This window comes from Palaemon carinicauda, chromosome 42 (assembly GCF_036898095.1).
Source record: "Palaemon carinicauda isolate YSFRI2023 chromosome 42, ASM3689809v2, whole genome shotgun sequence".
NCBI lineage: Eukaryota > Metazoa > Arthropoda > Malacostraca > Decapoda > Palaemonidae > Palaemon > Palaemon carinicauda.
In genome coordinates, this window is record NC_090766.1 from 27097095 (window position 1) to 27111129 (window position 14035).

At 42.5% G+C, this 14035-nt stretch overlaps 1 protein-coding gene across 2 annotated transcripts in view; it reads right to left on the bottom strand.

Moving 5' to 3' along the window:
• beta4GalT7 (beta-1,4-galactosyltransferase 7) overlaps positions 1-14035 on the bottom strand; it is an 89075-nt gene that overhangs the window by 16602 nt on the left and 58438 nt on the right. For both annotated transcript variants that reach the window (XM_068365372.1, XM_068365373.1), the window contains 3 exons: positions 7613-7706; positions 1881-2104; positions 1389-1535 (listed from right to left, as the gene is read on the bottom strand). In XM_068365372.1, coding sequence (XP_068221473.1) covers positions 1389-1535; positions 1881-2104; positions 7613-7706 — 465 coding nt within the window. The remainder of the gene's footprint in view (positions 1-1388; positions 1536-1880; positions 2105-7612; positions 7707-14035) is intronic.

Sequence of the window (14035 nt, forward strand, 5' to 3'; positions counted from 1 at the left end):
AATGAAATTACTAATCTAACATCTACCCAGCTAACTTTACCCCGTGATGAGTTAGTGGTCGAGCACAGAAGCTAACCAAGCACACTACCGTCCAAAACATGATGCAACTGAGTAGCTTTAGATGAAAAATCACCAACATTATAGAGCTAAGAGAATCATATGATATGAAACGCCATCCCCATATGAAAAACGAGATTGTTTAGGAGTGCTTACTTTATACTCCAGACTGCCAATTTGGTCATTTACTTAGCAACCTAGATTTCAAAAATTAGAGAGACTAGGAAAATGGGAATGCAAGGGTTTAGCACCAGAAAGATCTAATCTAATTAAAGAAATAGAAGCGCTGCGAGATGATCTCAACTCTTTTAAGCGCAGTGAACATTCAGAACCCTTACTGAAAGAAACAACTACCACTAGACCCGACTTCGAAAGTAAGGTTAAGGTAAATAACTGTGCAAGTAAAATAGATTTAACCCCCTACAAGTGAAAACTCCACGGCCTTCTGAGATTAACAATGGAAGCTAAATATGTTAAGAGCTTCTAAGGTTCATTATTAACAAAACTTCATTAGTAAAGTTTGTATTAGAGAACAGTACAAGTATGTTATATTGTCATCAACTCCACTATAAACAACTAGTATAGTCTTCTCTAGATTTTCCCTTGAACTTGAAACATACTTTCCCCAAGAGGAACAGTGAGACACATGAACAACAGTTATCTGAAACCCAGTGCTACTCCTGTGCAGTAATGCTCAAATCTAGAAAACAGCATAAAATGCAACTAAACAAATCACAATGTGGAGAGGATATGTCTTACGACTGCCAAGTTGGCGGAAAAACTGGATAACAAAAAAACCCCTGTGCTTCCCTTCTTGCCTTAATGTCTCATTATAGAAGTTCCTCAACTTACAAATATTAAAGAGATACAAACATACATCCAACTGAAATCATAAATCTCAGATATTGTATCAAAAGTTCATAATGAGAATGTAATAAAACAACATAATATAATTCAATGCAGTATACAATACGACATAAGTAATATGAAACGGGAATATTTGTTGACTTTTTCAGCTGGAAATCATAGGCATGCGAGTTAGGTGAAGCTTACCTTGGGCCAAAATTTAAAAAAATTCCATTTCCAAAGAATTTTATCAACAAACAGCTAGCTTATTGGAACCTACAGTGTATCAAGTTTATAAGTTCAGGACTTTCTGTACTTTAATAGACACATGTGTCTATTGAAAGGAAAGAAAATAGGAACTATTTTTTTCAAATTACTGTATAGGGGTAAAGGTTTATAAACTGACCTTCTAGAGAGGAAGCAATATGAACATCTGTTGAGTTTCATAGAAATAATACCTACAGTTATTACATGAAGATACTTACTTAAATGTGTCCTTATTGCCTGTTGTAAGATTTCCGGGCCGATGCACCTGCAAATTTGCTTCCTTTAATCGAGCGAAGAATTCATCATCTTCGAGTCCCCACCCCCAGTATTTATTGCTGAGTCCATCAACCAAACGAAAATCTTCTCTGAAAGGAATACAATCCAAAATGAAAATAACACATCTAGGATAAAAATTCCATACACAATATTTCAGAATGCTGTAATCTCCATGAAAATGAATGAAGTCCAGACAAAGAACAAACTATAATAATATGAATAAAAATTGTATTTAAGTACTACTGTAATTCTTTTATGATTAATGGGATTTTAGCAATAAAATTATTTCTATACTCACCAGGTTTGTCTGGCTTCTTTGAAGCTCTGTATGTATTCATGTAGGAAGAAATTATAATGGAAAAATATGAAAAGAACCCAAACCTTCCATCACCCTTGAATAAAGAATAATGTACTTCTAGATTTTCACACTTCACCTTTTCACAAGTAGAACACCACCAATGAATGTTGGATAATGGTATCTTGGATGGAGATGCGGCGCAGCCACGTGAAATGGACCGTCATGTGGAAAATCATAAATGAGAGCTTGATTCATTGGCAAGAGATCCACATCATGCATTGCAATATAATCACAATCTACAGCTGACTCTAGGAAACCAACATTCAGAAGTGATGCGCGATTGAAACGGAGATTGTCAACCTGTGATAAAATGGGAAAAAAAAATTAACACGTTTTTCATATTAATAAAAATCTTGATATTTTTTATTTTTATAAATACAAAAGTCTAGTTATTCTATACTCTGCTAGATGCTAATCGACCATACAAAATAATCAAGTCATCAACTCGGGAAAAATGTTTCCCGTCAGAATACTCATCAGAATAAACCCATTTCACAATTGGATCAAGTCATCATACCTCAGTGAATAAGACGATATTCACTTTGGTGAATACTGTACCTTAAAAGATCTAACTAAAATTAGCTCATGGTGCAAATTATGAAGCTAAACACAAATAAAACTCAAAGAAAAACTGTTAGGGGGTCTAGGATATCTGCTCCTCTTCATCAGATCTCATAGACAATATTTCTTTATGTACATGAGCTTATTTTAAATTTCAAGTGTCATTCTTAATTTCAAATTCACTTCCTCAATTGGAAAAAAGGGATATGCTGAAGAATTATCTAAAAGATGTTTATGGCCTGTCTATCTTGGAAAAAATTTCTAATTTTTTACTGCTAGGTTTTGAATATTGTTCTACTGCCTTGTCTTCGAAGCTGAACCTCATCTTAAAATGCTGGATAAAAATTAAAGGCGTATTAAATTCTTCATCCATGATTTGAATATCAAAATATGGCAACATAGTTCAATTAGCTCATTTTGCATGCTGTAAAGGATTTATGTCTATGAAACACCCCCCCCCCATAATGTTCATATTGCTTCTCTCTCAAAGCTTGGCTTATATAGACATTTACCCCAAATTAAAAATTTCCCATTTTCTTTCCTTTCAATAAGAATAGGCCTCTAGTACAGTACTGAATCAATCTATCTGTTAATGGCATAACTTTGGCATGGGTACGCTGTGCATGCTTCTCGTCGAATTGTACTTGATAAGTCAACACTGTGTTTGCTGCCTCCAGATTTATTGTGAAAGCATTATAAAGGTATTATTTAGGTTATTAGTGATTACAGTATAAGGGATGTCTTTTGGATTTATTAGTAATTTCTCTATAGATTGTTCAGGGCAATCATGATCCTTACTCTGTCTCATGCAAGGAGGGGGGAATATTGTGATTTAGATAATCATTGTGAGGAATGTGAAGATCTTACTGTTCCTCTTATGGGATTAAAATTTCCAGATGCAAACTTTTAGTTTAGGGGAAAATCCAGAGAAGACAAGGATAGTTGATTACAGTGGGTTATCAAATTCCTCTGGCCTCCAATCCTCCCTTATCCATAGAACCAATACCTTTTCCTAGTTATCTATCCAATTAACAAAGGCCATGATTTTGAAAGTAGAGATTGTTAAACTGTTTGATAAAAATATCAGAGAACAGGTTTGAACAAAGCTCCAGGTTTATACACCAGACTATTTCTAGTTCCCAATGGATTACAAGGTTGAAGACTGGTACTTGATGTTTCAAATCTAACCAAGTTTACAGTTCTCGCCAAGTTTTCAATGGTACCACCCTCGACGGTCTTGGGGGCAATAAGGAAGGGAATTGGATGTTTTTGATAAACTTACCAGATGTCTACTTTCAAATTACTATTCACCTCAATTCAAGGAAATTTCTTTGGATTGTGAATGGTTGAAAGGTTTGCCAATTCAAATGCCTGTGTTTCAGTCTCAGGGCTGCTTCAGAAGTCTTGACAAGGATGATAACCCCATCTTTACATAATCAAGATTTCTAGGAATAATGATTCTTTTACACCTGGATGACTGGCTATTTTTCATGATTCTGTTGGAAAAGGATTCCAATTCAACAAGTGTGGGTTGTCAGGTTAACTTAAAGGTTGGGAATCCCAGGCAATTTAGAAAAGTTTCCATTGATTCCAACTCGGAGGATTTTATACTTGGTAATGATAATAGCAACAGTTCTTTTTTGGGTTTACCTATTGAAAAAAAAAGATTGTCTTTTCTTCTTTTGTTAGAAAAGTTTCAGAAGATGTCAATTCAATTCAGATGTGGATGTGACTCCTTGGGACTCTGGCTTCTATTAGAGAAGTTCCGATGGGCCGCCTAAAGATGAGAATTTTCCAATATCACATAGGAAATTAGTTCCAACTTTCAGACTGAAAGACAAAGCATGTACAGAGAACACAGGCTAAGGTTTTTGCCATTATCTGCTAGATCGACTCAGTGCTGGACTAAACCAAAGTCAATAGAATGCAACAAAAATGGGGAATATTCAGTTTTGGGGTAAACGTCAATATAAGCCAATCTTCAAGAGAGAAGCAATTTGAACATCAGGAGAGTATAGAGATAAAAGATTTTATCAAAATTTTGTTTTTCATGATAATGACCATCCTTTGCATTAAAATCCTCTTAGACTATACTAGGTATGTGATTAACATTAATTCTTAGCCTTTCTTTAGTATGGTTCAATACTACTTGGTATTCAAGAAGTTTTATTCCTGCTGTGACCAAATTCTGGAATGATCTCCCTAATCAAATAATTGATTTTAGGAACTTCAAAAGTTCTGACTTTGTTAATACTAGATTGACATTAAGTTTCATTTTAAGGTTTACTTGTAACTTATTTATCTGAAATAGTGATTTTATCTTACTTCAAAATAACAAATTTGGAGATAATTCATATTTTTCCTAGTATACAAACCTGAAGCTATTTTTAGGGGTGTTACTTTCGGTGAAGCTGAAAGACTAGCGAAAATAATTTTAGTGAAGGATAACTACCCCAATCTGCTAGTTAGAGGGTGGCAGGTGGGGTAGTCCAGCTACCCCCTCTCACTCACACCTGTTGGCTGAGTAACCACTTTTGCTTTCTGGCAGGACTTCTGGGGGACAGGGTGGCGGGCAAATTTGTATGAATAGCTTCAGGTTTGTATGCTAGGAAAAATACAAATTATATCCAAATTTGTTATTTGTTCCGGCGCAAATACAAACACTTCGCTATTCATAGGGGTGACTTACTCTTAGGAGGAAGGAAGTCCTACCAACTGGCCTTGGCTATGACCCGGGGTTCTCTCTACTTCGATCCGAGATCGAAGTAATAGGAGCCGTATTCTCGTTAAATTCAAGTGCCAATACAGGGTAAAACACTGATAGCAGCCTGCAGAAGCTTGTGTGAGAGAGATTAGTAATGTGGCTTGTCTTCACGTAGGAACTCTGAAAGGTTAACGTAACAGGAAACCGAAATCTCCCTGCCACGAGAACCCGAAGGTTCAGCGTGACTGATGGCATGAGAGCCCAAGGGCTCTACATAACCATCGTTACGAGAGCCTGAGGGCTCAACGTTACTGGAACCCGAAAGTTCCAAGTCGCGAGAACCCGAAAGTTGAGCACGACGAAGACACGAAGGACTCCTAGGGTCATGAGAACCAGCAGGATCAACATGACTAGAGCATGAAAATCAACGATCACGCCAGCCCAAAGGGTGATCGTCACGAGACCCGAAGGCTCAACATGAGGAAAACCAGCAGCTTCAAAGAGACGTCTCCTCACAGCCCGGGGAGGAGAACGTCCGGGATGGAGAGGGGTCACAAAACCTTCCACTCTACGAACCTCCGGAAAGGAACATAAAGCTGACTCCGCCCAAAGGGGAGACAGCTCCAGCTCGAGAGCTACCTCCCCCTTAGGGAAGGCTTGTTCTCCTAGAATATTGCTTAGAGCAAGGTTCTACCTCCGCCCCTGAAGGAGAACCGTAAGCATACAGGGACCGCCGATGCCAGTAGCGGTCTACAATCGCGAACGAGAGACTCGTTCCCTCAAAGGGGAAGCCTGCCGCGGAGAATGCTCTGCCACTGCCCCTGGTGGGTCAGCAAAATTCTCGGCATCGAAAGCAGACTTAAGGCCTGACCGACGGGGTGCAGCACGTGCGCCCACAGAAGGAGGCTCAACCTCCACAGAAGAAGGAGATGACCGCCTACTTTCCGCTCCCAAATGAAGGAGTTCGAACAGAACTTCCTTTGAGAGGGGACCATCGATGCCCAGCGATGGCCAAAAGGAAGCAATATTAGAGAAAGAGCAGGCGCTCCCTGGGGGAAGGGAAGGAGCCGACTTGCTAGGGGAGTCAACGCCATCACCTAACCCACAAGGCTGACCTGGAGTCACAAGCCCTGCGCTGCTACTCGGCCGTATCCCGGAAGGGCATGGCAGAGGAACAGCTTCGAAAAGAGATTGAGGGATAGAACAAGCTCAAGATTTTTTCAATTTCGAGGAAGACCCCGAAGGCAAAGAATCACCATTAGACTTCTTCTTCCTACGCCTGAACCTCTCTCACTGGGAGGCAGGCCACTCCCGACACACATCACAGGTATCGTCCCTCGAACACTGATGGCCCTGGCAAGCCGGGCACAGGAGGTGAGGGTCCGTCTCAACGGGAGACATGAAGGTACAGCATGAGCGGCCCACGGGATCAGGACACGTCCGCATACCAGGACAGCAGTCACGCACACACCTGCAATGAGAAAAATAAAAATAAAAATTATTAGTCAAGGGAAGTCAAAAAGTACGGGAGAGGGCGATGGTACATCTGCACTTTACCGAGCCAAAAGCAAAAGTGGTTACTCAGCTGACAGGTGTGAGTGAGCGGGGTAGCCGGATTACCCTACCCCCCACCCGCTAAATAGCGGATGATGGTAGTTATCCCTCACTAAAATTGTTTTGGCTAGGCTTTCAGCTTCACCAAAAGTAATACCCCTATAAATAGTAAAGCGTTTATTTATGTGCCAGAACAACTATTTTTTAATTAAAACTATTTCCTGTTATTCCTCTTATTCTATTTTCCTCTTTATATCCCTTTTCTTCACTAGGCTTCTTTTGTTATTGAAGCCTTTGAGGCTATAGCACTCTGCTATTCTAAGGTTGTGACTTGGCTTACAGCATAGTAATAGTACAGTACGAGATGGCTCTCAAAATATCAATCTTAAGATTTCAAGAATTATATTCAGATATAAAAATAAATTAAAATTTCACAATACTGTATTTAAACATCAATAAAAACAAGGTAAATGTGAACGCCACACTCACAGACACAGACAAAAGCTGGAGAGAATATCATGGGAACGGGACTAATACAGAACTGAAGAGGAACTCAGTAGAGCGCAGACCTCTGCCTGGGCAGCTTATTTCTCGACCATTTGCTCAACTTTTACCTTGAACTTTGACCTTAACATGTACTAATTGGTGTGGATTTTCATACACTCAAATATAAACCAAGTTTGAAGTCTCTGTGACAACGATATCCAAATTTATGACTGATTACCTGAATTGGACATTTTGCTTGACCGTGACTTTGACCTTCCAAAATTTAATCATTCCTAGCTTTTTACATAAGTTAATCTCTGCAAGTTTCATTACTCTATGATCAAAATTGTGGCCAGGAAGATGTTCACAAACAAACACATACCCAAACAGGGGGTAAAATATAACCTCCTTCCAACTTAGTTGACGGGGGTAACAAAAAAGCATTGCTTAATACATTCTATAACAACGAATGGAGCATTTCATAAAAAAAGTATCATATTTACCTGATTGATGACATATATATGATGATTTTTCTTCTGAGAGTTCAAAAATGCATGGATATGAGGAGCAAATTCCATAAGTTCCTCAAATCGATCCCTGAAATAAAAGAGAACATTCTAAATGAAAAGAATATCTGTGTAGAGTTAAGCTACTAATGAAAAACAGACAGAGAAATCTATGACTTTATAACAATAAAATGAAGTCAAGTGTATATTATGTAATCAAAGATGGTGTTAAAAATCAAAGCAAAATGGAAGATAAGAAGAGAAAATTAGATAACCAGAAAAAAAAAGACTGTTACAATGTCTTATTCTTACTAATGAATAAAGAAATTAAGCATTAGAATTTACCTAGATATAAAGAAAGGGGCAAATTTACCAAAACTCACGAAACACTGCGGACAAAGACTAATACTACACCTTCACTTAGCTCACTTTCACTGACGCCAACAAGATTACAACACAGTTGTCTTCTTTTATATATCTCTTTCTATCTACTGTGGAACTTCCACCAATTTTATGAGGTAGACGACATCAAAATAAAAGAATAAAAGGAGATTTTTATTTTAATCATTCCTCCCTGCCTGACGAGGGAGTCAGTCGAGCTTGGCTGGTACTGCTATGGCGTCACAGCCAACCTACCTCCGTTTTCCACCACAAATAAAGTTTCATATGACCACTCCCCTACTGCCACTACCTCAGTGGTCACCCAAGTGACCCGAGGTAGCAGCAGGAACTATTAAAAATGTTATTTTTATTAGTAAAATAAATTTTTGAATATACTTACCCGATAATCATGTAGCTGTCAACTCCGTTGCCCGACAGAATTCTATGGAGGGATACGCCAGCTATCACAATACTAGAAGGGGGTGTATTTACCAGCGCCACCTGTGGCCAGGTACTCAAGTACTTCTTGTTGACACCTCCTCAATTATTCCTCGGTCCACTGGTTCTCTATGGGGAGGAAGGGAGGGTCGATTAAATCATGATTATCGGGTAAGTATATTCAAAAATTTATTTTACTAATAAAAATAACATTTTTCAATATTAAACTTACCCGATAATCATGTAGCTGATTCACACCCAGGGGGGTGGGTGAAAAACCAGTGTACAAGACTAAAGGATAGCTAAGTATCCCGTATTTCATATAATCAGTTATCCACAATAACAATGAAATAATAAGTACCTGGTAAGGAAGTCGACTTGAACCGTTACTCTGCCTTTAATAAGATCGTCTTCCTTACTGAGCGCAGCGTTCCTCTTGGGAGGCTGAATCAACTCAAAGGTGCTAAAGTATACAGGGCTGCAACCCATACTAAAGGACCTCATCACAACCTTTAACCTCGGCGCTTCTCAAGAAAGAATTGACCACCCGCCAAATCAACAAGGATGTGGAAGGCTTCTTAGCCGACCGTACAACCCATAAAAAGTATTCAAGAGAAAGGTTAAAAGGATATGGGATTATGGGAATGTAGTGGCTGAGCCCTCGCCTACTACTGCATTCGTTGCTACGAATGGTCCCAGGGTGTAGTAGTACTCGTAAAGAGACTGGACATCTTTGAGATAGAATGATGCGAACACTGACTTGCTTCTCCAATAGGTTGCATCCATAACACTCTGCAGAGAATGGTTCTGTTTGAAGGCCACTGAAGTAGCCACAGCTCCCACTTCATGTGTCCTTACCTTCAGCAAAGCAAGGTCTTCTTCCTTCAGACGAGAATGTGTTTCTCTAATCAGAAGCCTGAATAGTAAGAAACTGAGTTCTTAGAACTTGGAAAAGAAGGTTTCTTGATAGCACACTATAAGGCTTCTGATTGTCCTTGTAAAGGTTAAGACCTTTTTAGATAGTACCTAAGAGCTCTAACTGGGCAAAGTACTCTTTTCAGATCATTCCCCACCAAGTTGGACAGGCTTGGGATCTCGAACGACTTAGGCCAAGGACGTGAAGGAAGCTCGTTTAGCAAAAACCGAGCTGCAAGGAACATGTAGCCGTTTCAGATGTGAAAACAATGATCCTGCTGAAGGCGTGGATCTCACTTACTCTTTTAGCTGTTGTCAAGCACACGAGGAAAAGAGTTTTTAATGTGAGGTCCTAAAAAGAGGCTGATTGGAGAGGTTCAAATCTTGATGACATAAGGAACCTTAGGACCACGTCTAGATTCCAGCCTGGAGTGGACAACCGACATTCCTTTGAGGTCTCAAAAGACCTAGGGAGGTCCTGTAGATCTTTGTTGGTGGAAAGATCCAAGCCTCTGTGGCGGAAAACCGCTGCCAACATACTTCTGTAACCCTTGATCGTAGGAGCTGAAAGGGATCTTACTTTCCTTAGATATAACAGGAAGTCAGCAATCTGGGTTACAGTGGTACTGGTTGAGGAAACTGCATTGGTCTTGTACCAGCTACGGAAGACTTCCCCTTGAGACTGATAGATTCTGAGAGTGGATGTTCTCCTTGCTTTGGCAATCGCTCTGGCTGCCTCCTTCGAAAAGCCCCTAGCTCTTGAGAGTCTTTCGAAAGTCTGAAGGCAGTCAGACGAAGAGCGTGGAGGATTGGGTGTACCTTCTTTACGTGAGGTAGACTTAGAAGGTTCACTCCTAGAGGAAGAGTCCTGGGAATGTCGACCAGCCATTGCAGTACCTCTAAGAACCATTCTCTCGCGGACCAGAGCGGAGCCAACCAACGTCAGCCGTGTCCCTTAGTGAGAGGAGAACTTCTGAAGTACTCTGTTGACAATCTTGAACGGCGGGAATGCATACAGGTCGAGATGGAACCAATCCAGCAGAAAAACATCCACGTGAACTGCTGCTGGGTCTGGAATCGGAGAACAATACAACAGGAGTCTCTAGGTTATCGAGGTAGTGAACAGATCTATGGTTGGCTGACCCCACAGGGCCCAAAGTCTGTTGCAAACATTCTTGAGAAGGGTCCACTCTGTGGGGATGACCTGACCCTTCCGTCTGAGGTGATCTGCCATGACATTCATACCGCCCTGAATGAACCTCGTTACCAGTTAGCTTTCGATCTAAAGACCAGATGAGTAGGTCCCTTGCGATCTAGAACAACTTCCACGAAAGAGTCCCTCCCTGCTTGAAGATGTAAGCCAGGGCTGTGGTGTTGTCAGAGTCCACCTCCACCACTTTGTTAAGCTGGAGGGACTTGAAGTTTATCAAGGCCAGAATAACCGCCAACAACTTCTTGCAAATGATGTGAAGTGTCCTTTGCTCCTGATTCCATGTTCCCGAGCATTCTTGTCCGTCCAAAGTCGCACCCCAGCCCGTGTCTGATGCGTCCGAGAGGAGACGGCGGTCGTGTTTCTGAACAGCCAAAGGTAGCCTTCCTTGAGAAGAAAGCTGTTCTTACACCACGCGAGAGAAGACCTCCTCTCTTCGGAAACAGGAACTGAGACCGTCTCTAGCGTCATGTCCTTTATCCAGTGAGCAGCTAGATGATACTGAAGGGGGGGGAGGTGGAGTCTCCCTAACACGATGAACAGGGCCAGCGATGAAAGTGTCCCTGTTAGACTCATCCACTACCTGACTGAGCATCGGTTCCTTCTCAGCATGCTCTGGATGCATTCTAGGGCTTGGAAGATCCTTGGGGCCGACGGAAAAGTCCGAAAAGCTCGACTCTGAAGATCCATACCCAAGGAGACAATGGTCTGGGATGGAACGAGCTGAGACTCCTCAAAATTGACCAGGAGACCCAGTTCCTTGGTCAGATCCATAGTCCATTTGAAAATCTCCAGACAGCGACGACTTGTGGGAGCTCTTAAAAGCCAGTCGTCTGACGGAGCCGTACACAAGATCATGATACTGCTGCACAGTCTGTGAACTGTCAATCATGGGCAAGCGAGGAAGTACAGTGACAACCCGAATCTGTCTAGACTGTCTGGGTCGTACAGACAACTCCTTAACGGGTTGCTGAGGTTGCCGCACTGCGTCACAACAAGTCACTTCTGTTGGTTGTTGAACGTCTTCCCCGTGACACATTGACTCCGTAAACAAAAAAAAAAAAAATCCTCTAACAAGGACTAAGCTTGGACTGCATGTCATGCAACACAGCTCAAGGTCTATGGGAGCAGGTGTGGTAACAGACGGGATTAGCGACTGAAGTGGAACCATAACCTTCCCTGGAAGCATGTTATGCTTAAATAAAAGTCCATAAGAGGTTATGCAGCTAAAGGCTCCCTCCAAATGACAAAGTCCTCAAGGGAATATCAGAAGGAGGGAGAAAAGAACTTTCTCATCTACAGGGACCTTATCCTAGAAAAGCTAAGTTCTCTGAGTGAGGGTTCACTGGTGCAAAAGCAGCAGACTAGAAGGCAACGTTATGAAACTGCTTGACAGTCTAGTGAGTTGGCAACAACCCAAGATGTGTGACTGAGAAGCATGCGGTAAGGTATGCAGAGCATGATGTATGCAGAGTATGCTGTATGCAGAGCATGCTGTATGTAGAGCATGTTGTATGCAGAGCATGCTGAATGCAGAGCATGCTGTATGCAGAGCATGTTGTATGCAGAGCATGCTGAATGCAGAGCATGCTGTATGCAGAGCATGTTGTATGCAGAGCATGCTGTATGCAGAGCATGTAGTAAGCAGAGCCTGCTGTAAGCAGAGCCTGCTGTAAGGAAAGCAGAGCGTGTGCATGGCGTTTAACATTTCTCAGAAATTCCATGACCAGTGCTAGAGTGCTTTATGCATGCTTGCATGGGGTTTAAAAATCAACATAATGTTTACCTTACATTCATAACTCATGATTCATATTTTTGCCATGGTTTGAAAATGGAGGTAAGGTATGCTGAACAGCAGAGTCAGAACGAGCTGGAACAACAATAGTTGTGGTTTCCTCTTCAAGACTCTGTTGAGGGAACACCTGAGGCTCAGTCTGCAAAGGCTGAATAAAAGACAAGCAGAAGGAAGGCGCATGGGTGGAGGAGGCTGACTCCTAGCATGAGTGGTTGAACCCAAGGGTTGCGCTTGCTGAGCGGTTGGCGGAAGCGGAGTAGCAAGTTCCAGTTCCTGTGGTGTGAGCGGAGCGCGATGAGGAAGAGGCTGCGCAGAACAAGGTAAATGTCTCGTAAGCTGAGGCTCCTGAAGCGCAAGGCTAAGGTGTTGTGGTGCTTGCCTTGTGGAGGGTTGAGCTCGCTGCAGCGAGAGCTGAGGAGACTGACTCATGGACGGGAGAGGTTGTTGTACCTCAACCGAGTGTTGCATCACTGGTGGAGCAGCAAGTGGAGGCGGAGGAAGAGAGGTATAATCCTCCTGATCCCATTGTAAAGGTTGCCTTAAGGAAGGCGGAGGCTGAACACCACTGGGAACAGCAAACTCAGCACGTGGCTCAACATCGTACGCCTGGCAGGTGGTACTGCGATCAGGCGGAGCGAGCGTAGGCGGAGGGAGTGTAGGCGGAGGCGGAGGAGCAACACTCTCAGCCCGACACTCACGCATCAAGTCCGAAAGCTGTGCTTGCATGGACTGTAGTAGAGTCCACAACATCGTACGCCTGGCAGGTGGTACTGCGATCAGGCGGAGCGAGTGTAGGCGGAGGGAGTGTAGGCGGAGGCGGAGGAGCAACACTCTCAGCCCGACACTCACGCATCAAGTCCGAAAGCTGTGCTTGCATGGACTGTAGTAGAGTCCACAACATCGTACGCCTGGCAGGTGGTACTGCGATCAGGCGGAGCGAGCATAGGCGGAGGGAGTGTAGGCGGAGGCGGAGGCGCAACACTCTCAGCCCGACACTCACGCATCAAGTCCGAAAGCAGTGCTTGCATGGACTGTAGTAGAGTCCACTTGGGGTCGGCAGAAACTACAGTAGGCTGAGGTAAAGCCTTAACAGTCGAGCTCTGTTGTGGCAGAACCTTACTCCTCTTAGGCGGAGTGCATTCAACTGATGACTGAGGAGAGTCAGAGCTAACCCAATGACTGCATCCGGGTTGTTGAACTCTAACTTCGTACGTCTGGCATAGGTCTGGACTTTACGTTTAAGAGGTCTTGAGACCTGAGACCAGCGTTTTCTCCCCTAAATTTCTTCTGCAGACGAGCAAAATAAGGGCTCAATCGTCTGCAGGTGGGAGTGACGGTCTCGGTAAGACACGCCCACAACCACCGAGGATACTTCTGTGCGCCGATCAAGGCCTGCTGAACCCTTCTGCCCTTCGACATTGCTTCTCCCCTGGGCTTGGGAGCTTGCAAGAGGTCCCGGACTGAGAGGACGACTGGCGCGCACAAAAGTACCCTCACGCACAACACTGACATACTTTGCGCTAATCACTTATCACTTTGATTTCTGTTTGCACTTATTTCACTGAACTCGAAACTTTAAGTGGTTTGTACCTGAAACACGCAATTCTATCCTTTCTCAAAAGTTAGTAATTGCGAAAACAGAATTACAATGTAACAGAAAAATCTAATGAAAGATAATTCA